Source organism: Delphinus delphis, chromosome 21 (genome assembly GCF_949987515.2).
Source record: "Delphinus delphis chromosome 21, mDelDel1.2, whole genome shotgun sequence".
In the NCBI taxonomy this organism is placed as follows: domain Eukaryota; kingdom Metazoa; phylum Chordata; class Mammalia; order Artiodactyla; family Delphinidae; genus Delphinus; species Delphinus delphis.
In genome coordinates this window covers 29,332,470-29,355,823 of record NC_082703.1, presented here as the reverse complement: position 1 = coordinate 29,355,823, position 23,354 = coordinate 29,332,470, and the positions used below count along the sequence as shown (strand labels likewise).

The 23,354-nt window shown below is 47.1% G+C and overlaps 2 protein-coding genes across 3 annotated transcripts; both read right to left on the bottom strand.

Moving 5' to 3' along the window:
* Positions 1 to 306: 306 nt before the first annotated feature.
* On the bottom strand, positions 307 to 1,389 carry LOC132417724 (beta-defensin 103A-like). The gene is made up of 2 exons (XM_060001500.1): positions 1,224 to 1,389; positions 307 to 561 (listed from the first exon to the last, which is right to left on the bottom strand). The coding sequence occupies exons 1-2, from the start codon at positions 1,279 to 1,281 to the stop codon at positions 416 to 418; spliced, it is 204 nt and encodes a 67-aa protein (XP_059857483.1). The 5' UTR covers positions 1,282 to 1,389; the 3' UTR covers positions 307 to 415.
* An 18,019-nt stretch (positions 1,390 to 19,408) lies between these two features.
* On the bottom strand, positions 19,409 to 23,286 carry LOC132417725 (sperm-associated antigen 11A-like). 2 transcript variants are annotated; one of them, XM_060001501.1, is made up of 2 exons: positions 23,174 to 23,277; positions 19,409 to 19,892 (listed from the first exon to the last, which is right to left on the bottom strand). In XM_060001501.1, the coding sequence occupies exons 1-2, from the start codon at positions 23,190 to 23,192 to the stop codon at positions 19,732 to 19,734; spliced, it is 180 nt and encodes a 59-aa protein (XP_059857484.1). In that variant the 5' UTR covers positions 23,193 to 23,277; the 3' UTR covers positions 19,409 to 19,731. The 2 variants fall into 2 exon arrangements, 1 of the variants encoding a protein (XP_059857484.1); XR_009517913.1 differs by having other exon boundaries at positions 19,758 to 19,914; positions 23,174 to 23,286.
* Between the last annotated feature and the right edge of the window lie 68 nt (positions 23,287 to 23,354).

The following is a 23,354-nucleotide window of genomic DNA, read 5'->3' as shown; positions in this document are numbered from 1 at the left end:
GCCATCATCAAAAAATGAGACATAGATTTGATGGGGAGAGGCTATGGCTTATAGATGAACTGGAAACTCAAAATGGGTGACAAGTAAGTGAAGAAAATATTTCAGGAAGAACGAGGAGTCCTGTGTCACTGGGGTGCAAGATTTGCAAAAGAGGAATAAAGTCTGATAACCCTGGGAACATCAGTTCAGATCCTCTTGCTCTAGAGATAATACTTTATTTGAATTAAAGGTGAGTCACCAGCACTTCCTAAGTTGCCTGTTTGGTAACAACTAGCACAACAACCAGAATTAAAAGAAAAAAAAATAATCCACCTTCTAATTTTTTTGTGAAAAATCTTTAATTTGATTTGGCTTCTATAGACCCCGCGGGAGCATTTTCACACTTGGCAACGTTCTCATCGCGCTTCTGGATTTTTCATCTCTCCCTTCGGCAGCATTTTCGACCACTGTGGGAACAAAGGCCTAAGGGTATCTCCCTCGGAAGACAGCCAAACAGAGCACACCGGCCGCCTCTCACTCTGCAGTAATACTTTTGTAATATATTTACGATTCTTCCACTGCCTGCAATGAAGAAACGGAAAGCACGGGAAGGTTTTAGGAAGTGCAAGACCTAGGCTTTTGGAATTCCTCACGTAACTGATCTGTGGCCTTTCTTTTATTTCTTTTTCCTTTTTCTATGCCATCAGGAGTAAAGTAGAAGGTGGGACTAAGCAACTAACAACGCGTCCATGGGTTCAGCTCAGTCATAAACCGCCGGAGTGCTGAGAAAGTGGCATGACCACAGGCAGCCCCCCTCGTGAACTGACACCTGGGAGGCCGGGGCCACGGTGGTCCCCCGGGACTCTCTAGAGGCCAAAAGACTCTACCACCAACCACTAAGCTAATAAAAGGGAAGTCTGTGCTTCTGTTCTCGACTGTCAATTTTTCCTCTTGGTATTAAAGTTTTACATCACTTTCCTCCTGTCTCATTAACAGGTATAACGGCCTTCCCGGGAAGGGGTGGCTTTTGTGATCTGGTTTTTCTCTTAAGAGTGAATCAGAAGAGATCGAGACTCTTACTTTAAGGTTCTTAATGGTCTTTGTCAGAAAGAAAAAAATTGCTTATGTCTAGTTCCCAGACAATAAATCTGTTTGGTCTAAAATTCCCAGAAGAATGGAGAGGGCTGACTCTGACTTATATATTCTCAATCCTTTCAGCCCTCTCATTTCCCAGCTCCTCTTACCTGAAACAGGCAGCAAGAACAAGAAGAACAACACGAAGAGAAGGTAGTAGACCCTCATGGCTGGCCGGCTTCGCAGCTGCGACTGGACAGGAGGGTGCACTGGCTCACTTTATAAAGGCTCCAGGTCCACAGCCACAGGGAGAAGCATTCAAAAGCTGCAATTCCTGTAATATTACAGCTGTGACAATATGATGTATTTCCTGATGCTTCATGCCAAGGTACCTTACAAAGCAGACCACGCCCATTCCTCCCAGGAGTTAATTACAGACCTAAGGGGGACACAGAGCTTGATGCGAGCGCAGGGCTGTCCTGACGCCTCTGTGCTCTGGGTGCTCGTCGTGTACGTCTGGCTCAGGTCTGGCTGCCAGCACAGGTGGGAAAGACCTGCCTGCTCCTGCGTATGGAGTCCTAGGACGTGCAGCTGGGAGCTCACCTGTCTCCACTGTGGTCCTTCTAAGTGTTTGCCTCTTCCTAAAGTCCTGCGAGAGCCCGAGGGCCACTGGGAACCACATCGGTACAGTCCAAGACTGGTATATTCGGAATCTAGGCGTAAACTGGGGCTAGGCCACACCCTGAGCCTGCACGGATACGCCTGAAATTGCTCTGAAAACAGGATCAGCTTCTAAGCAGTGTGGGAAGGGAGGAAAAGTGGGCTACATTCCAGAGACCCTGCCCTTATGCCCCTTGGCCTGTGACGGGGTGTTGCCCCTTGGGTGAAGCACAGCTTATGTACTTCATTGTTGTCTGAAAACCACCAAGTCATGAGTCAAGAAGGCGCCTCATTTTCCTTTATCAGAGGAAGCTGATGTTGGGGTGATACATTTGATGGACTGACATCTCCTCCTCATTGGCGACACTCCCTATACAAATGAGGAGCTTTGGAAGATACACTTACAACCTCTGGTTACTCCTGTGTCATGAGCATTCAAGGGGTCAGGTGATTTCCACTGGATATAGATTCAATATTTAGGGGGCCAACTGCTTTTTAAAAAAATTATCAGGCTTAACTTAAGAAATCCAATCAGTGGGTTATACTCGATAGATTATTTCCTTGGAAGCTGAAATCATCATGGTGTTGGCTGGCTGTTGCTTTGTGTGAAAGCAATTGTAATGGGCCCACCAGGGTTCTGGGGTGTCTTAGATCTAGGACTGTGGGTTCAGGATCCTATTGTACCTATCGGATTCTGTAAGCAAATTCTGAACTCCTGCTATAGATAAAGTACCATGTGCTTGGGGTGGGTGAGGGGATAGAAGGGATAAAATACAGAGGGGCCAGTTCCGGTGCTTTCTCTCAGGGAACTCCCATGTAGACGGGCATAGAATCGAATAAACCATAGAGAATGGACTTTAATAAGGGCCATAATAAGGGTTCAAGCACAAGGCTGTAGAAATGTAGAAGAAAGGTAATTCATGCTGAAAGGCAAGTTTGGAGAGCAGATTTAAGAAGAATGTCGAGTTGTAGACACTTCATACTTTTAAATTCTAACTTCCCTCATCAGTTCAGGATTTGAGACAAAGTAGACATTTTTATTTTAATTAGTTAATTAGTTGAAATATAGTTGATGTACAATATTATATGTTACAGGTATACAATATAGTGAGTCACACTTTTATTTTTTTTTATTTTTTTTCATTTTAACATCTTTATTGGAGTATAATTGCTTTACAATGGTATGTTAGTTTCAGCTTCACAACAAAATGAATCAGTTATTAGTCACACTTTTAAAAATATAAAATACTGGCTATATTCCCTGTATTATAATGTTGTTAATATAAAATATTGGCTATATTCCCCATATTGTACAATATATCCTTGTAGCTTATTTTATACATAATAGTTTGTACCTCTTACTCCCCTCTCCCTATCTGCCCCTCCCCCCTCCCCTCCCCCCACTGGTAACTGCTAGTTTGTTCTTTATATCTGTGAGTCTGCTTTTTTGTGATGTTTACTAGTTTGTTGCATTTTTTAGATTCCACAAATAAGCAATATTGTACAGTATTTGTCTTTCTCTGTCTGACTTACTTCACTTAGCATGATATCCTCCAAGTCCATCCATGTTGCTGCAAATGGCATTATTTTGTTCCTTCTATGGCTGAGTAGTATTCCATTATGTACAAGTACCACATCTTCCTTGTCTGTTCACCTGTTGATGGACACTTAGTTTGCTTCCATGTCTTGGCAATTGTAAATACTGCTGCTATGAACACTGGGGTGTATGTATCTTCTCTAATTAGTGGGTTTAGCTTTTTTTTGAATATACACCCAGGAATGGAATTGCTGGGTCATATGGTAGTTATACCGTTTTCCACAGAGGCTGCGCTAATTTGATTCCCCAATGCAGACATGTTTAACCGGGGAAGGAGGTTAATTCCGGGTGGGCAGGTGCTGACTGGGTAAGAGTCTCACTCGGCCTCACAGGGGGTAAAAGAGATAGCTGCAGGGGTGTCACAGAGAATTAGGACCAGCTCTCCGCCCAGGCGCGGGGCTGGAGTCCTCAGAGCTCTGGTTACCGGTGAGGACTTACTTTCCCACTTGGAGAGCAGACCTCCACGGTGAGCCCAGGGTCTAACCTGTCCCTTCAAAGCAGGGAGGGCTCTCCAAGGCAACACCACTATTTCCTAAGAGGTTCTTTGGGAGAGAAAGTACTATGGCAGTGGTACTCACCCCACTCGCAAAATGAAGTTTGAGGAACATTTCTGTATTTTACGATGTTTATAAAAGTTACTCTTATTTGTGGTAAAAATTCAAACAATAGGAGAGTGAGACTGTTCACTTCTCTGCCCTGGGGAGACACTGGTGACTCTGATTTGCCTTCTTTTTGACTTATTATAGCTTTTTTTATGTCACCAATACTTTTGGCCTCTCAAGCAATAGCAGTTACACGTTTACCATTGAGTAATTCACACATGCCTGTGAGTCTGACATTGACAAGAACAGCAGCGACTCCCCAAGCCGAGAGGGCCTAGACTCGCAGGGCTTGGAGATGCAGACCCTGCTGACTGGATGTGCTGGGTTTTCTCCCTGCTATGAGTCAGCATTTTTCTATGTTGATTAGGTGGAGAGAGGAGAGACTTGAGTAATTCAACTATTTTCGCTCATGTCAGACTTTCCTCTCATCTCCTCTAATCCTTTATTTATTTTTTAAACTCTGGTTTTAAACTATGGAGCAGAGATTTGGTAGATCAAAGTTTTTGGTCCAGGGGCAGTACTATGTGGAGTGCAGAGGTCCAGGTTGGAGTGAGACGTTCCCATTTACCTCTCAGCTCTATCATTTATTATTTGGGTTTACCTGAATAAATTCCTTAAGCTCTTTGAGCATCTGTACCTCAGCAGTAAAGCACAGAGAGTAATCAATGTCCTGTTTAGTCCACAGTGAAAGCCCTATGAGTTAATGATATAAAATTGACTTGTAAACTGCAAATTACCACGGATCACCCATGTGGTCTGGGGAAGAATAACCAATGAGGTCTGGTTACCAATAACAAGGTAGGGCAAACGTTGTGGCATGGGTTCCCTTGCAGGATTTCCACTCTTCTTTATCTTCACAGAGTCTAAGTGTGACTCAGCTGCTCTCCTTTGCAGCCATTTTAATCTTGTCATGACCACTGTTATTTAAGTTATATGGGCAAGGATACGCATTATCCCATTTTACAGATGAGGAAACTGAGGCTCAGAGAGGTTGAGTGACTTTCCTTAGGCCAGCCAGCTAGTAAATGGCAGTGCCCTGAGCTGTAGGGAACTGTGTACATTTCCCAGCCACTCCTGACCTCCAGGTACCATGTAGATTTGCCAAAGGGATGCACTGGTAGAAGATGAGAAGGCAGGACTTGGTGAGAAGCCGGGATATTTATCTTCCTGAACTTCAGAAGGCATCTCCTCTGTGCTTTCAATTTTGGCCAGAAAGCTACTTCATCCATGGGCCTGGCTTGCACAGGCAGGTCCACCACGACCCCAGCTTCTGCTGCGCAGTCCATATCCCAGGCTTTGGGAAGGTTACCTCCTTCCTGTCTTTGTCCCCCTAGCCCCAGGGATAGTAGTGCCTTTCTGCTGTTGCAAATGCTGAAGTGACTCACCATAGGCTTGATTTCTCAGCCTATCACCTCTATAACCAGTTGTCCATATTAAACTCCTCCCATTTGAGATTCTTATATTTACCTCAATTTCCCTTGTTGCATTTTGACCGTCTTCCAAGTCCATGCTGTAAATCATAACACTATGAAAGTTCTGTTCATTCTTCCCCTTCTGGTGCCAATACTACGTTGTTACCAGCTAGAGTACTTTGCTACACACTGCCCTCCTGTCTACTTTATCAACATCTTAAGATTTAGCATAAAATGGGAGCTTTGAGATGATGGTATAGAGTTGCTGGTTGCTACCAACTAATTGTGGCCCTTCGTTTACACATTCTCACAGTTGTGTGCTTCCCATTGTAGGTGAGGCAGCTTCTAGAATTCCAAGATATCACTGTTATCTTAGCTTAATTATTTTTCTCCAGAAGAATGTAAGCAAGAAAACAGGAGAGGGCTTCCCTGGTGGCGCAGTGGTTGAGAGTCCGCCTGCCGATGCAGGGGACACGGGTTCGTGCCCCGGTCTGGGAAGATCCCACATGCCGCGGAGGCCCGTGAGCCATGGCCGCTGAGCCTGCGCGTCCGGAGCCTGTGCTCCGCAACGGGAGAGGCCACAACAGTGAGAGGCCCGCGTACCGCAAAAAAAGAAAAGAAAAGAAAAGAAAACAGGAGAGACAAAACCTTGCCTTAACTATGTAACCACAGACTGCCTTTTCTTCTGGAAGGGTGGCAAACTGTAGGCTTTTAGTTTGGGGCCATCTATGGAGGTATTTTGTTTTGTCTCCGTGGAGGTTTAGAAATTAGCTTACCACTTACTCTTATTCCCATGCTTCATAGATTAATATATTTGCATATTTCCTATAGGCATCTGAGCCGTTACTCCTGCTTTAAAAGATACGGTCTTCCCTTCAAACCCAAGTCAGAAAAAGCTACATTTCAACATGGGGACGTGGACCGGGAAGGCAAAGGCTGTATTTCACACTAGGTGACTGAGCTGTCTCCACCAAATCCCCTGGGTGTGGACTAATACTTTACGTCATCTTCAGGCAGCAAGTATTCTTGGCATTTCGGCATCTCCCAGGCATGAGCAAACATGGTTGACCCTTTAGCTTCCTGAAAATACTCTTGAATTGTGAACATTTTATTTGACATTTTGCTCCATCCGCTGTACAAAAAAAATAGAGGAAATATCAATAGAAAGGTGAAGGGAGGAAGTGCAAAGAACAGACAAGTGTGTTCTGTGAGGGATACCTGGCTCACCATGAGTCCTGGACTCCTATCTGCTTGACCAGGTGGAGCAGAGTCAGAAACACAACTGTTCACCCCAGGAGCCAGAGCACATGGTGGGGAGATGGGGCAAGTTAGGGAACAGTGAACCGTCTAGTCTAGCCAAGTGGACAAGCGTGGGGACAAGTCTGCATTGATTTGGTAGTGGGGGTGATGAGAAGAATTCATGAAAAATTAGATCTAAGGTTTTTTTCTTAACATCTTTATTGGAGTATAATTGCTTTACAATGGTGTGTTAGTTTCTGCTGTATAACAAAGTGAATCAGCTATACATATACATATGTCCCCATATCCCCTCCCGCTTGCGTCTCCCTATCCCACCCTTCTAGGTGGTCACAAAGCACCGAGCTGTAGATCTAAGATTTAAATGATCTAAAATGCTGAACTTGGATTTCCCTGGTGGTGCAGTGGTTAAGAATCCGCCTGCCAATACAGGGGACACGGGTTTGAGCCCTGGTCTGGGAAGATCCCACATTCCGCGGAGCAACAAATCCCGTGTGCCACAACTACCGAGCCTGTGCTCTAGAGCCCGTGAGCCACAACTACTAAAGCCCACGTGCCACAACTACTGAAGCCCACATGCCACAACTACTGAAGCCCACGCACCTAGAGCCCGTGCTCCGCAAGGAAGAGTAGCCCCCACTCACCGCAACTAGAGAAAGCCCACTTGCAGCAACAAAGACCCAATGCAGCCAGCAATAAATAAATAAATAAATGTTAAAAATAAAAATAAATAAATAAATAAAATGCTGACCTCTCCAGCATCTCCAATAAAGACCGAGGAGAAGGGCTGAGAAAGCCGTGCTTACAATTAGGCCAATGGGCCTGGTGGTAGCTCTTCCAAAAATCTTTGTGTGTTAGAGACCATTTACATAATCTACCTCCAAGTGGTGTCTATCAATGGCTCTGGGAGTGTGGCCATTGTGAGACAGGCCACTGATGCCAGGGACCTTTGCTGGATCTCGGCCACTCTGTCCTATTCCTCCACACCTCAGCAGCAAGGTGGTTCTCAGCACAGCTAGACATAGACCAGAGGGAAGAACTCTCAGTAGAGGCAGTGTGCCTGTTTTCTCCTCCCAGGAGCTTTTTTTTTTGTGTGTGGTACGCGGGCCTCTCACTGTTATGGCCTTTCCCGTTGCTGAGCACAGGCTCCGGACGCGCAGGCTCAGCGGCCATGGCTCACGGGCCCAGCCGCTCCGCGGCATGTGGGATCCTCCCGGACCGGGGCACGAACCCATGTCCCCTGCATCGGCAGGCGGACTCTCAACCACTGCGCCACCAGGGAAGCCCCACCCAGGAGCTTTGAATTAAGGTTCAAAGACTGTTGAGGAAGGCCGTGGGCATATCTTCTCAGTGGTCTCTCACTGAGAGTCACTAAGACTCTGTATTGTCCAAATACTAAAATCACCATACATTGCCATTTCTAGTCCTCATTTCTTTATATGAAAAATAAATTAATTTGAAGAGGTGATGCTTAAGATCCTCTTTGGCTACATCACTAAGGCTTCTTTTCAAGGTTCTCTGCACCCACCACGTCTTACCTTCATACAGCCATTTCCCACTCCTCTGAACGTGGACCACTCTAAGCCAGCCAGACCCATTGATGCCTCACCATTGCCTTGATGACGGACTATCGCTCAGGATTTTACTCATGGGTCCAGCAGACACAGAGATACTTCTTAGCTTTGGGAAAGGGTGAATAAACTGGCGAAGTGATTCTGTGTCCATATTCTGCACCACCTCTGCATAGAGCACTCCTCTCCGGTGCTACTTGGGTCACAAGTCCAAATCCTCTCAAATTACCCTCCCTGACTTTGCTTCAAGTGAGGACCACACTTACTTGATGTTGCCTAAGAATATTACAAGAACAGGAAAAAAAATGAGAGCCACTGCATGGGGAACAGAACCTCTCAGGAGGGAAGAGGAAGGAGCTTGTGTTGTCTTCAGTGGTGAACACTTGGGCAGTGCCTACTTTGTGTCTGCTGGAAGGGAAGAGTTCACTGCAGAAGAGACCTTGGGTTCACTGTATGAACGTTCATATTATACTCAGGCTGGAGCTTAAAGGGTAGACTCTTCATTTCTGGACACACCCAGGTTGACTCCTGCCAGGGGGAGAAATGTCTCCTGAATTAATACAGCTTTAAAACATTTTGGGCTATTCCCTATATTTCTCTTTGTAGCTTAGACATCTGATGACATCTTTTTTTTTTTTTGTGGAAGAAGATACCCTGATGGTTTAGAGTATATAAATTAAGCAAAGATGTAAAAGACATACACAGGGCTCTAAAAATTAATTCTTTCTCTCACCAAGTATTTTTAACTTATGGGAATGGAGGGTACAGGAGCCAACTCTCCTCAGTGAATCTCCATGTTCCAGGTTCTCCCTCAAATTTGTATGTTTTTACTGTTCTCGCTTCTTTCTGTTTTAGAGGGAGTATTTCTCTTTTCCGAGGCTCTTCTTTCTATACCTTTAGAATCCACCTCTTTTAACCATATACCATTATTTATCCTCTTTCTCTCTCAAGCCACTTTCTTACCCCCTCTTTCTCTACCAGCTCCGTTGTTATGGCCCATAATCGCACTTAATTCTCTACTTAAAAATAATCTCTCCTTGACCCTTTTTTCCCCTCAAACCATTACTTCACTGTCTTTGCTCATTTATTATCAAATTTCTCAAGAGTGGTCTATACCAGTATATATTCCCTCAACCAACTGGTCCCAATTTATTGCTTCCCGGCATCTGTCTCAAGAAATACATCAGAAGCACTCTCTCCAAGTTCAACAATGACTTTGGCATCTCCAATCCAATGGCTTCTTTGCCAGTAATCATTTGATTTGATCTCTTTGCGACATGTGACTTGTGGGGCTACTTTCAATCTTGAAACCTGTCCCTCTACTTCAACTCAACATCCAAAAAACTTTGTGGATAGTGACTCTATTTTAGGACCTTGGGACCTGGTGCCTTGACAGATACATCGATAAACAATATTTAGTCTCTGGGCTCTGTGCCCTTCACTAATCGTGGAAAGACACAGGCATTTGACATGGTAACACATAATATAAAAGACATACACTTTCCAATTTCCTCCTATCATTTGATTGGTATCTTTGGTTTATTATGGAATTTTTCCTCTTTCTGTTCTCCAAGGCCATAAAAGCGAACATCTTCAAGAATTTAATATTATCACAGCAATGATAATAATGGTCGTCATTATCATGATAATTGACATTTATTGAGCACAGACTACATGCAGACCCCATGCCGAGCAATCTATATGCATTTATTTTATTTGAATTGTGCAATAATTCAGTAAGGTTAATATAATTATCTGCATTTCACAGTTGAGGAAGCCAAGACTTAGAGAAGCTAGATAAGGTATCCCATCATCTTTATATATTTAATTCTTTCTGATTCTTCTCTTTTCCTAATTACTCAAATTCAATCAGGGTGTCCAGTCAATTCATTCCACACAGCTGTTTGCACAACCTACAGAGCCCTGCTCACATACCAGTTCCTCACGATGCTGACCACCCTGGCTGAAAGTGATTGCTCTCTACTCTGCATTTATCCCGGGCATATTTTGTACTATACTTGGAGCTATTGCCAAACTCCTTAGTAAATGTCATATACTATCACTATTTGTGAACATTTCTTATCACCTTTAATAGATGGTGTCTTTTTACTTGCGTCCTTGTGTTAATGAGAAAGTAGATATTCATGACCTACATTGCTTTCATCCTTTGAATAATCGGAGGTATTTTCAAACTAGGAAACTTAGAAAAAAATATATCATAAAGGAGAAATAATACCAGAAGAGTTAGGAAGTAGAGAACCTCAGCAGGCAATGCAAAGTCAACAAAGGACTTACAAAGGACAACAATCTGAATGAATTTATATTTTAGCAAAAAATTTACAGCAAATATAATATGGAGGTTGGGTTAGAGGATTATGAGGCTAAAGGTCAGGAGATCAAGAGCTGAACTGAGGGCTCTTTAGTTCCCAAAAACAATGGGATAAAGAGACAGACTTGAGAGCGAGAACCAGCCAGAAGGTAGAATCCAAAGTTGGTACGACTGAGCGTGAGAGAAGGAATTAAGAGTGCGAGGAAGCAGGCTAGGAAGACCGCCAGTGTTCTGTTCAGGGGACAGGTAGATGGTGGTATCATCGATAGGGAGAGACAATCAAGGTGGTGACCCCCGGCAGGCATGAAGGGAGACATGCTCTGGAGAGAGAGCCAGGCTGCAGACGTGACACCTTCTAACAAGCTCAAGCTATTTGAGGAATTTGAAGCCTTAGCGGTAATGTGATGCTGTGTGCATTTTCCCAGAGTCTAAAATCACACCCAACAAGGTGGGGCTGATCTCTTGACTCCTGAGGGCAAAAATCAAGGCTATTACATCAAAAATTCATATAAAGTCACCCTAAAGACCTCCTACCTATCTGACAGCAATGTTTTCATCCCAAGAAGAATGAAGTGTGCATGGCGCTTTACTTTCTGTTTATACTTCTACACTTTAATCAGATTCTTTGACTGCATTTCACGCTCAACCCCAGTGAAAGCTCACCAGACAGCAGCTCTTGGTGCTAGCCTACACGGTCTGCTGGCTGCTTCTCTGAGCAGGAATTTTAGGGCATAGGTGGCTCTTAGAAAACAGCTATGTAGTAAACTCGTCAATGGGCCAGGGGCTGGGGTGGAGGAAGTAATGCATCCAAAGGCAAGAGGACCCCCAGGGAAAATTTTTGAAAATGTAGGACTTCCGGCACTGTTATATAATCAGAACTGATACTTGAAATGAACCTATTGGCTGTTGCTGAAATAAGCAATGGGAAACCATCAAATGCTTTACACATAATGACTGGCATCTCCTGAACTGTTATGTACCTAGCACTGTAACTGGTGCTATAAAGCTTTTTTTTTTGTGTGTGGTACGTGGGCCTCTCACTGCTGTGGCCTCTCCCGTTGCGGAGCACAGGCTCCGGACGCGCAGGCTCAGCGGCCATGGCTCACGGGCCCAGCCGCTCCGCGGCATGTGGGATCTTCCCGGACCGGGGCACGAACCCGTGTCCCCTGCATCGGCAGGCGGACTCTCAACCACTGCACCACCAGGGAAGCCCCCCTGCTTCTATTCATAAACCTTGCCGCCAAGCCCGGGAATGACTCGTCCTTTGAAGGTTCATGCGGAATGAGTAACAGAGATAAGAGTCAACCCGCATTTTCTGTGGGGAGAAGAGCTCAAGGGGGGAGGGCTTCAAATCTTATCGAGGACTAACCTTTCTCACATCCCCATGAGGTAGGCATAGGGCGGTGAGTGCGCCTTCCCTCCATAGGAGGAAATAGAACCGAGCTGAAATGGTCAAGCCCATGCTTCTAGGGGAGTTAATCCACTATTTAAAAGTGACTGTTTTCTTGCTTTGTTATCATTAGCAACAAGATCTCAAGAGTTAAAGGGATCTGCAAGGTCATGTAACAAAATGCCTCACCTGACGGTTGACTCCTGCCTCTTCTGCAACACTTCTAACGTTGGTGAACTCAGTGTTCCCAAAAGGATCCCACTTTACTTTCAGCTGCTATGCCTATCATTTTACTTTTCTCCTTATTGAGCCAAACGACGCTTCCCTAAAACTTGTCTCATTGTTCGTGTCTGGATTCCTGGTTCTCAGAAACCTCCCTCCCCTCTTTCTTCCTTTCTTCCCTTCCTGTTTTCTTTCTCTTTTAAATTAATTAGACCATGTCCTTTTTATTTTATTTTTGACTTTCTGATTTTTAAATTTGAGTTATAATCGACAAATAAAATTGTAAGGTCATGATGTGTACGTTGTAATGATCAAAGCATGGGCACGGGCTTCCCTGGTGGCGCAGTGGTTGAGAGTCCGCCTGCCGATGCAGGGGATGCGGGTTCGTGCCCCGGTCCGGGAAGATCCCACATGCCGCGGAGCGGCTGGGCCCGTGAGCCATGGCCGCTGAGCCTGCGCGTCCGGAGCCTGTGCTCCGCAACGGGAGAGGCCACAACAGTGAGAGGCCCGTGTACCGCAAAAAAACAAAAAAAACTAAGAGCTTATACCCTTTTCTCAAATGGTGCTTCGGTAGTTGTTTGGATAGAGCACTGAAGAGCTGCTCCCAGAGCAGGGGGTGGGGGCCTGTGGAGGCATGCATCACTATGCCAGCAGGAAGCGGGCAGCAAAGGGAAGGTGGGACCACGTACCCACGAGACCCTTACCCTCCATGGCGTGGTCAGGGTGGGCGCTGGCACCTGGAGAGGAAAATTGCTGGAGTGGAAGATCCTGGAACAAAGCTTTCTGTCATCATGGTGCTTCTTCATCCTTCTTTTCATGAAGAGCTGTCTCTCCAGCAAATTCCTTTCCCAAGACTCATGGTGTCTTCCTTCCACATGAGCGGATGCCAGAATGACAGGGAGCAAAGGGGAAGGGCGAGCCAGGCACCAGGGGTGTGAAGTCTCACAGTGAGCCAGCCTGGGGCTCCCTGGCTTCACCTCTGCCCGACCAGCTGATGGCGGAGCCGTGGTGACTCATGGAACAGGATGTTCAGGTGTGACGCTTGACGCTAGGTGTGGTGCAGTTCCAGGCGAGCGCCGTGAAACACTGGAAAAGCTGCACAGTTCACTTTACTGTCGTCACTGTGTTGTTCCAGGGAGGAAGCTGGGGGAGCAGAGACGGGGCAGCTACCAGCCCAAGTCGGTGTCTCGAGCCAGAGGAGTGTCTTCACCCTTCAGAAACCGTCTCCTTTAGCCCTGTGGTTCTCAGTACCACCTTGGCAGCATTTAAGAATTACATATGGCGCCCAAGGCACCACCTGTAGGGATGACTGACTGAGTAGTGTGGGTCCTTAGCTAATTCTGTAAAGGGACCTGAGTGAAACTACTGTGCATCCAGAGCTGAGAACCATGGCCTCAGGTAGAGAATCGTGGTTCCCTTACATCCTCTCCAGCAGCTTCACTATCTTTTCCCTGCAGTAACATGACTCTGCCCATCACCACATCCCCCCACTAAGTAAGGCTCCGAAGGAGTGGCAGACAGAGCGGAGCTGCAGTGGACGCTGGTCATTTCACACGATCCACAGACCCGCTAACGATCTGTGAGAGGGAAGGCTAGCCTTCCTGCTCAGAGACAGGGACAGCGCTCTCGGAGGAGACATGTCATATGATGCACTTCACGTCAGAGAGGGAGGCGTATTCTAGAGGGCAAACCTCACTCGGGGGCCCGCGTTTGTACCCAGAAAGATAGTGCTGTACGAGGAGAGACGCCAGGTGGGAGACACCCCGTTTCAGAGAGAGCATTCCCTGAGGAGAAACGTGGGATCCTGGGCTTTGACCTCAGAGAGGTCAGCAGCTCTCTTTGAAGACAAGGCCTGGTGGCCTGCTCTTGTTCTCAGACAGACAGAGATCACAATAAAAAGAAATGCCAGGGCATCCCTGGTGGCACGGTGGTTAAGAATCCTCCTGCCAATGCAGGGGACACGGGTTAGAGCCCTGGTCCCGGAAGATCCCACATGCTGCGGAGCCACTAAGCCCGTGTGCCACAACTACTCAGCCTTCGCTCTAGAGCCCACGAGCTACAACTACTGAGCCTGCGAGCTACAACTACTGATCCCACATGCCACAACTACTGAAGCCTGCGCGCCTAGAGCCCGTGCTCCGCAACAGGAGAAGCCACTGCAATGAGAAGCCCGCACACCAAAATGAAGAGTAGCCCTGCTTGCTGCAACTAGAGAACGCCGGTGTGCAGCAATGAAGACCCAAAGCAGCCAAAAATAAATTAATTAATTAATAAAGTAAAAAAAAAAAAAAGAAACGCCAGAGGATCGGCCATTTTCCTTCGACAGCCTTCTAGGAGGAGAGGCACCCAATGGACAGGGAAGAGAGCTCCCTGAGGAGAGAGGCGGGGGGGGGGGGGGCCGGGCTCCCCTCAGTCAGAGAGGGTGCTCCTCGAGGAGAAACTCAGCGGGGATGGCAGCTGAGTGTTTCAGAAGGAGGGGCAGATCTCTCCAAGGAGAAGTGCACTGGCTGGCTTTCCACCTCAGAGAGAGACCGTGCCCTGAGGAGAAAGGCCAGGTTGGCGGTGCTGTACCTCAGAAGAGGAGAGGGCCCTTTATGAGGAGAAATCCCGAATGGCCGGCCTTGTTTCTCAGACGGAGAGAAAGCGCTCTGAGGAGGAAAGACAGCTCCCCTTTTCAGACAGACAGACAGACAGAACTCTATGAGGTGAAAGGCTGCATGCTTCCCTTCTGCCCTGTGAGAGATTCACTGCTTCCTCTGGTGATGGGTTGTACGCCCTGCCTCTCTTCAGGGAGAGAGCACACACTGCTGCGGACTGTGAATGTTCAGCGGTTTCTAGGCCCTGTTTGTCAGGGAGAGAAACAGGAAGCGGCAGGAGGAGTCCCTTGATAGCCCCCCACATCTGGGGGGCTGTCTTGCCAGACGCCATCTGCTGAGGAGAGACGCCAGGTGGGCGACACCCCATTTCAGACAGAGAGAGCATTCCCTGAGGAGAAACGTGGGATCCTGGGCCTTGACCTCAGAGAGGTCAGCAGCTCTCTTTGCAGACAAGGCCTGGTGGCTTGTCTTAACTTGTCTTAAAGTTAAGAGCTTTCTCTTAACTTCCTGTCTTTCTTTTTGTCTTTTCTCCTTCTTCTTCTGCCTCTGAAATGTACTGGACTTGAGCTACAAGCTCGAGACAAATGGTGGACAGGCCTCAGGCCCTGGGCTTCCAAGGGCGCATCAGGCAAGCAGAGGAGCGTGGCTGCCGGCGGGGGATGGTGTTCGCCCCAGGTGTCCTCGGGCAGTGCAGCAGGGGCCCCAGGTCACTTGGGGGCGCTGTGCCGTGTCCCAGCAGGTGCCGTGTCAGCCTAGGCCTGAAGGGCAAAGACTGGACGTGGGTGAGCATCGCCAGGGCCTCGGAAGCAGAACGTACAAAATCCAGGAGGTAAAAGATCAAAGGAAGTCCCAGAGCTTCAGGCCGCTTGGGCGGGTTGGAGCTCAGCAAGGGGACAGCTGAAGCTGGGGTCACCCGGGTTTTGGTGTGAGGGGTCTCGTAGTCCGTGTTGGAGCGGCTCAGGGCCCCACATGAGGACAGGCAATAGCCCTTGGAGACTTTGGGGCAGAAGTGAGGGTCGGGGCCTCGGAAGGTCTGGTCTGGCTGCAGACTCCCGAGTTTGGAGGATCCTTATTTCACCCCCAAGAGAGGGATGTAGCCCGGGACCATGGGTGGATTTCTGAGTTTCCGGGGCCTTGGCTTCCCTGACTCCTCCGTACGTGATCGGGCTCTACTAGGTTCTTCCGGAGGAGATGGCATCATTTGCGTTTCGTGGAGGCGGGTTCTGTCCCAGAAGAGGAAGTTGACAGGCTGCGCTAGTGCAACATGATCGTCAACGTGTACGGCCTGTGGCCCACTTTGGAGAGTTTTCGTGTTGTTTTGTTAAAGTTCCATCGCAGCCTTTTCCTGCTGCATTGCCTCCAAGGCCGGCGTGGGTTTCAGAAGGCAGCGGATTGCTCTGGAAGTGTGAGCAGGCAGGGCTTGGCCCGAGAGATGGTCCATGGTATTAGCACAGTCACCTCCACAGCACGCGGTTGTCGCAGGGTAGGACCTGGTGGCGACAATCTCCTTCAGAGGCAGGTGAGGGAGCAAGCTTGTCACCTCTCTCTGCAGTTTACCTGTGTTCAAAGACCCCAAGACATGGGGAGGGCAAACATGTTCGTCTGAAGAGTCCAGATGAACCTGACAAAGATTATCGACATTGAACTCGGCTGAGGGACTGTTTCACCCTTGAGGGGTTTAAAAATCCACTCAGGCTATAATTGTACAGGGAAAGACCTTGTGTAAATGGGTCCGTGTGTATGCATGTCTGTATTCTGATCACTAAATTACTCCACCCGCTGGTATTCAAATGTGATGTGTACTATTTCCACGTTGAAAAGCAATCTCAAATCATTCTATGTCTTACTTGAATCGAGAAGTTTCCACCATTAACTAACAAAATTAATCACCCATAGAGGCCCAATGCTCTATCATTCACAAGGAATTTGAACTCAGCGGATACAAATATATGCCCACATTTCAAATGAGGAGCCTGACAGGCATGACGGTTGCAGGACTGGAATTTGGGGTTTTGACTCCTCAGTCAAGAGTCTTTCCATGACACTGTGCTCCTTATCGGGAGATGGTTTTGTTAAATGACCTCTTGGGCCCCTTTTCCGTCTACGATTCTGTGTCTGAGGTGCAGGGCCAGGCAGGCGAATACTTGTCGTGGAGACTCAGGGTCCAGGAGGGCTCTTCAGGGCTTCTCCCAGCCTTGTTTCTCTAGTTCTGCTGCCTACGGTGGGGGAGCAGGGAGCCCCCGAAAATGAATGGGTCACGTGCTCAGCTGTGAGGCTATGTAATAGGGCAGAGCTAGTAAGGTCTTTGTCCCACTTTCTGACCAGTTGTGAGAGAAGAGGGGGGATGCAGGCTTTAGGCTGTGACAGGGATGCGGCAGTCGTCACGGTGTGGTGTCCCCAGTCCCCTGGTGGCTCCCACGTCCTGTCCTTGGGGCAGAAAGGACAGCAGTGGTAGATTGAAGGTTGGTGTTTGAGGCTTGGATTAATTGATTCATTTCTTCACCTCTTTCACACTGACTGTGCTTGGCTGGTCACTAAAGTTCCATAGAGGAGTAAGACCCAGACCCGTCCTGAGGCTTTCACAGGCCAGCGAGGAAGCAGCCATGTAAATAAGTAACAGCAGCACAGTGATAGATCCCAACATGGGGGGCACCGAAGAGCCTGTGGGGGCACAGAGCTCCAGCAACAGATTCCGCTGTGCAGTGTGCGGGGGGGGGGGGGGGCGGGAGGGTCCTGAGTGGAGGGACACTGGAGCCCGCTGGAGTGGAGGGAAGGACTGCCCTGTCCTTCCTAGCTGCTACTGGCCATCTCAGAAGAGGAAGCTGAGTCTTTGAGAGGCACAGTGGGAGATAATTATACTTAGCTCAGAAAAGGGAGCCGTGGGGGATGTATAAAGACTTTGCAGGTATGAACACTGTTGGGCCCCTCTGTCTCTCACCGGCTGCCTGGGGCCCAGGATCTCGCCACCAGGAACAGTCCAGGCCCTCCTGGGGCCAGCAGAGGGTCCCGGCTCCCAGCTCCACTTCCACCCAGAGAAGAGACTAGCCAGAATCCCAGGCATGCCCCTGCCCCCCTGCCCCGGCCCCAGCTATCCCTGATCACCGATGAGGCACTGATTCTACACCCACATGCTAAGCTGTCATGGCTCTCAGAGGTCTAGACCAGCTACCTCATTTTATTTTTGAGGAAACTAAGGTCAAGTGAAGGGACTAGAGGCAGAACCAGACCCAGGTTCCCCAGTATTCTGGGCCCTGGCCCATTCCTTTGTGTGTGTGTTTGTTTAGTCGTTAGTGGACAGAGAGATGCCCATGGAATGACAGGACTCCTGGCTGAGTATGTGTCTGCCTGTCCTGAAGCACGAAGACCTGTCGTGTTTCACCTGGGAGCAAAAGCTAAGCCTGTTTCAAATCCCTTCCCAGGCAGGCATTCCCTCCAAGGCCGGCACTGCTCCTCCATCCTTTGAAGGGACGACAAAGGGCTCCACAGAGATGCCTGTGATTAAGAGAGACCCCGCTCCATGCAGCCCCACGCGTCTGTCTGATTCCATTTAGAAAACAGCCACGAGTAAGTTTAGGAGAGCCTGGGGAGAGGCCGAGGCATTATACCAAATGTTCATTGAAACTTGAGCTGGGAATCAAGACAGGAACCAGAAGGAGATTTTCTTGGTGACTCTTAAAGTAAGTTCAGCTTATCTGTGAGCAAACTGGACTCGGGCAGTGAACAGAAATACGGAAAGAAGGTATCCTACCACGCTCTGTAATTAGCCTAGAAAGAGCTTGGCTCCTGGTCTCCGACATCAGGACATTTGCTTTTATTATTCTTTTACATTTCTTACTTGTAATGAATGTTCATTGCTCTTTGCATGACTGGTTCAACGATATGGTACGAGTGACAACTTCCAGCAGGACTTGGAGAAACGCAAAGGACCACGGGCTGAAGCGGCAAGGAATCTTCACGAACAAGAGCCCTGCCTTGCTTTGTTCACTCAGATATATGTTCTTCAGAGGTAACATAGAACAATGGGCACTTGATTGGTCAGATATGCCAGGAATCCACTTAGGAACCGCTCACCTGGGGAAGTTCACTTAGCCTCTGATTTTCAGGAATCCACTTAGGAACCGCTCACCTGGGGAAGTTCACTTAGCCTCTGATTTTCAGGAATCCACTCACGAACTGCTCACCTGGGGAAGTTCACTTAAGCCTCTGATTTTCATTTCCTTTCCATCCCTAAAATGGAACTGCCTCGACCTGACTATATTCTCCATTAGATTGTGTGTTAATCAGCTGAGATAACCTAAGACTAAATGTTTGAAAATTTTAAAAAATCCTATTTACATGTGACTTGTTGTTATTATTTCTTGAGGAGTCTATGGAAAGGGGACAAGGCACATTATAGTCTGGGAATAAGTAGGATGAAGCTGGGATTGGGTTTGATGAGAGGAAAGATGTCATTTGGTGGAAAAGAGACCAGTAGATTGGCTGCATTTCTGTCTCTCTGAAGATGAGATCAGCTTGGTTTCTGGTCTACCCTATTTGTGGGTAGGTAAGAGACAGTCCCTGGACCAGGGAAAGGAGGTGGATATTATAAAATTCTGAGACTTTTTTTTTTTTTTTATGCGGTACGTGGGCCTCTCACCACTGTGGCCCCTCCTGTTGCAGAGCACAGGCTCTGGAGCCGCAGGCTCAGTGGCCATGGCTCACGGGCCCAGCCGCTCCGCAGCATGTGGGATCCTCCCAGACCGGGGCACGAACCCGTGTCCCCTACATCGGCAGGCAGACTCTCAACCACTGCACCACCAGGGAAGCCCCTCTGAGACTCTTTAAAAAAAAAACAAACAGAAAAAGACAAAGTAGGTAAGCTTTTAGGAAAAATCTTTTATAAGACCTTCACCACTGGTACTGGAGTCATTCAACAAATATTTATTGAGCACCTACTACAAGCCACACATTCTTCTAAGCCCTTAGGATACCTCAAGATCCCATCTGCCTTCTGGAAGCTTACATTTTAGGGGCTAGATCTGCCACCCATCTCTGGTTTATTTTATTTATTTATTGTTTCTTCCTCTGTATGTGGTATGCAGCACCTATTCCAGGGATCAGAGCAGATTTCAGCTTTTTTCTCACCAGCATAGCAGAAAAAAAGTCTGCAGGTTCCATGTTGCATAAGACAGATAACATTTCTAATTGCAGGTGGAATGTCCCCTATTGATACAATAAATTAGAGCTGATATTTAGTTCATATAGCAAAAGAATAAAGCATGACCCCAGCCCACAGGCCAACTCCACACGGTTATTATATGCTTAAAAAAATGAAGTGTCTGGACAGGTTCCAGTTTAACTGGGCTTCAGTTTCTTAGCTTTAAAACAGGGACAATAATCCATATCTCAAAATTTTATCAGGAAGATATATATAATACATACATTTTTATATGTTATTGTACTGTATCAGGCTTCTCAAGCTTCCTGGTGATGGATGTAAGCTAATGCAACAGGGAGAAGCAGAGAGAGTTTTGGAGAACAGAGTCGCATGATTGGATGGGTGGGTCTTGGTCTCTAGGAAAATAGGAAATCGTTCTGATTCTCAGCTTGTGGCCTAATTTTCAGCTTTACAGCCTACAGTGAAAAAAAGAAAAGAAAACCGAGCTCTCCTCACCATAACTTGTGGACTTGTAGGTCAAGCACAACTACCCAACGTTCCCATAAGGAAAGCATTTTCTATTTGTCACAAGAAAAAAAAATGGAACTACATGTGGTGATGGCTGTTGGCTAGACTTCTTATGGTAATTATTTTGCAATATCTACAAATATTGAATCATTATGTTGTACACCTGAAACTAATGTAATATTATATGTCAATTATATCTGAATTTTAAAAAAGAAAGCATTTTCTATTTGGGAATGAGATGGTTGAAAGAAAGGTCTTATGTCAGGTCTGCAAATGCCAATCTATCATGACTCAGAAAACCAAAACACCCACCGTGTTGGTCTTACATGATTTAAAAAACAACCTTGCGCAATATCTCAGCTCCAAATGGGGTGTACTCTCTGATGCCATGTCATCTCAGCTCTGTCATGGCTTTTCGGGGAGGACAGCCGAGTGAAGAGATGGGCTGCACATCTAATGAAGATCAAAGAAGCACAGACTAGGGATCTGGAGACCTGGACTGGCCTTCCTTCTTCCGGTAACTAATGATTTCTCCTTGGACAACTCATTTACCTGGCTATGGCTCAGTTTTCCTCTGTAAAATCGGCTCTCTGTGAAAGCTGGAGGAATGCCAGTGTCAGGATGAATAACTGCTATGACTGTGATTGTCAGTTGCACCGCAGGACAGTGGCGTTTCTCGGGAGCGTGGTTTCCTCTCTCTGTAAAGTGTGGGGTTTCCATAGAAGAGCATTCATTCCCTTCCAGCTCTGACACCTGTATGACTGTCATTTCTTTCCGCAACCTTTTCTCAGACTGTGATGAATGCTTTCTATTTGTATCGGAACAAAGTTGACCCTTTGACTTGGGTTATGACCCTGAAAACTCATACTTAGCTTTTAAAAACCTCTTTATAGGGAAGATCAAAATGGTCCAGAGCTGAGCCCCAAAGGGGTCCACCTGCACCCACCAACAACACACAGATACACACCCAATCCCCCCTCCACGGACACACAAATCAATGAAATTCCTGTACTGCCTTCCCTAGGCTCTCCCAGCTCATCCCTCCTGGCTGGGAGCAGCTTCCTACCTTAACCAGGAGATATTTACCTGAGTTCATTTGGACCAAACAGAAGAGAACAGCGAACAGAAAGAGGACCTTCATGTTTTAAGGTTCCCTCAGGTCTCCCCGCCCTCCTGTGCAGAAAAGCAAATCTGATGAGAGAGCCAAGTGGAGTGGAGAGGAGAGGGACAAAAATAGGACATTTATAGGTTTTTAGGAACACTACTCAGGAATGAGCACATTTATCTGGTCTACTGACTAAGGCTGTGGGCAGAAGTTACTCAGATACCTGGATTCCTTGACCCCCAAATCCTATACAGTCCTGGCTCCTTAATCTGTGTCCAGTTCCCACAGATCTGACAGGAGTGAGCTGAGCTCAGGTTACGTGATCGCAGCCCTGGAGAGCTGGAGGACCAATGGGTGGGGCTTCCCACCTCTTCCCCCCATATGAGCCCCAAGGTGTTCACTGTCCCCCTGCCTAAGAGAATGTTAGCTTCTAGCAGTTAAATCCACTTGAGTCCATATATCTAATATTAAAAACAAACAAACTTAAAAGTTGAAGAAACTTGTATTAGTCACAGGAGAACCAGATGGGTTTTTCTATGGAAATAATCTTTTGAGAAATTGCTGCAGCATGAATAGCTGGAATTCAGTCTTGCCAAATTCCCTCCAGCGTGAACTTCAAAATTTTCAAAGAAAATAGAAGAGATTTTAACTCACATATTTCACATTAAAAATATTAAGGGTATAAATGAGGCAACTGAAATTTGAAAATACAGTGTTACTATGCTTTCTGATGTTCACATGAGAGAACATATATTCCAGTCAAAGGTATCTGGGAGTAATAAAAATTGATTTTCCACTAGTTAAAAGCAAAATCCACATATCTCCTAAAAAGCACACTTTTTACAAGCCTCATTATCCATACTTGACACAAAGCATTCAGAAATAGAAAATGAGGGGACTTCCCTGGTGGCACAGTGGTTAAGAATCCACCTGCCAATGCGGCGGGTTCGAGCCCTGGTCCGGGAAAATCCCACATGCTGCGGAGCAACTAAGCCCGGGCGCCACAACTACTGAGCCTGCACTCTAGAGCCCGTGAGCCACAACTCCTGAAGCCTTGGTGCCACAACTACTGAAGCCCGCCCGCCTAGAGCCCGTGCTCCGCAACAAGAGAAGCCACCGCAATGAGAAGCACGCGCAGTGCAATGAAGAGTAGCCGCCGCTCGCCGCAGCTAGAGAAAGCCCATGCACAGCAACGAAGACCCAGTGCAGCCAAAAATTTAAAAAAAGGAAATAGAAAACGAAAACATAGATTAAAAGATCTCATTTTAGGACTTCCCTGGTGGTCCAGTGGTAAAGACTCTGTCTTCCAATGCAGGGGATGCCACAACTACTGAGCTCGCGTGCCTCAACTAGAGAGCCCACGCCGCAATGAATGGTCCCGCACGCTGCAACTAAGACCCAATGCAGCCAAAAATAACAATAAATAAATATTTAAAATAAAATATCTCATTTTTCAAATTAAAAATACTTTCAAAACAATAAATAAAAAATACTTTCAGGTAACTTAGGTAATAAAGAAAACTCTGAAATTACAATATATTAAGACAATAACGACTTAAGCAATGTGTAGGATGTCATTCACGTCTCAAAGGTATCACAGGACTCACAGGGCACGCTCCCAAAAGGGATTTTTGACTTAAATCATTTTCTATTTTTTGAGAAGGAAAGGTCTCCGCATTCGGCACAAGTGGCCTCCCAACTCTAAGCTTTTACCTTGAAGCACCGTCAACATCTAACTTGAAGGAAGGTGTGCGCACCGCCCCTCGCCAGACGCGGGACGCCCTCCCGCCCACGCGGAGAGTCAGCTTCCGTGCGCGGCTGTACCCACTGACCGGAAACTCCCTGGGGGCGGGGCGGAGGGCGCAGGTCATGGCCCCACGCAAGCCCCTCCTCC

Coding starts and splice junctions, on each gene's coding strand:
- LOC132417724 (XM_060001500.1), bottom strand. CDS start 1,281: ATGAGGGTCTACTACCTTCTCTTCGTGTTGTTCTTCTTGTTCTTGCTG. Junction 562..1,223: donor GTTCTTGCTGCCTGTTTCAG/GTAAGAGGAGCT, acceptor TCTTCATTGCAG/GCAGTGGAAGAATCGTAAAT.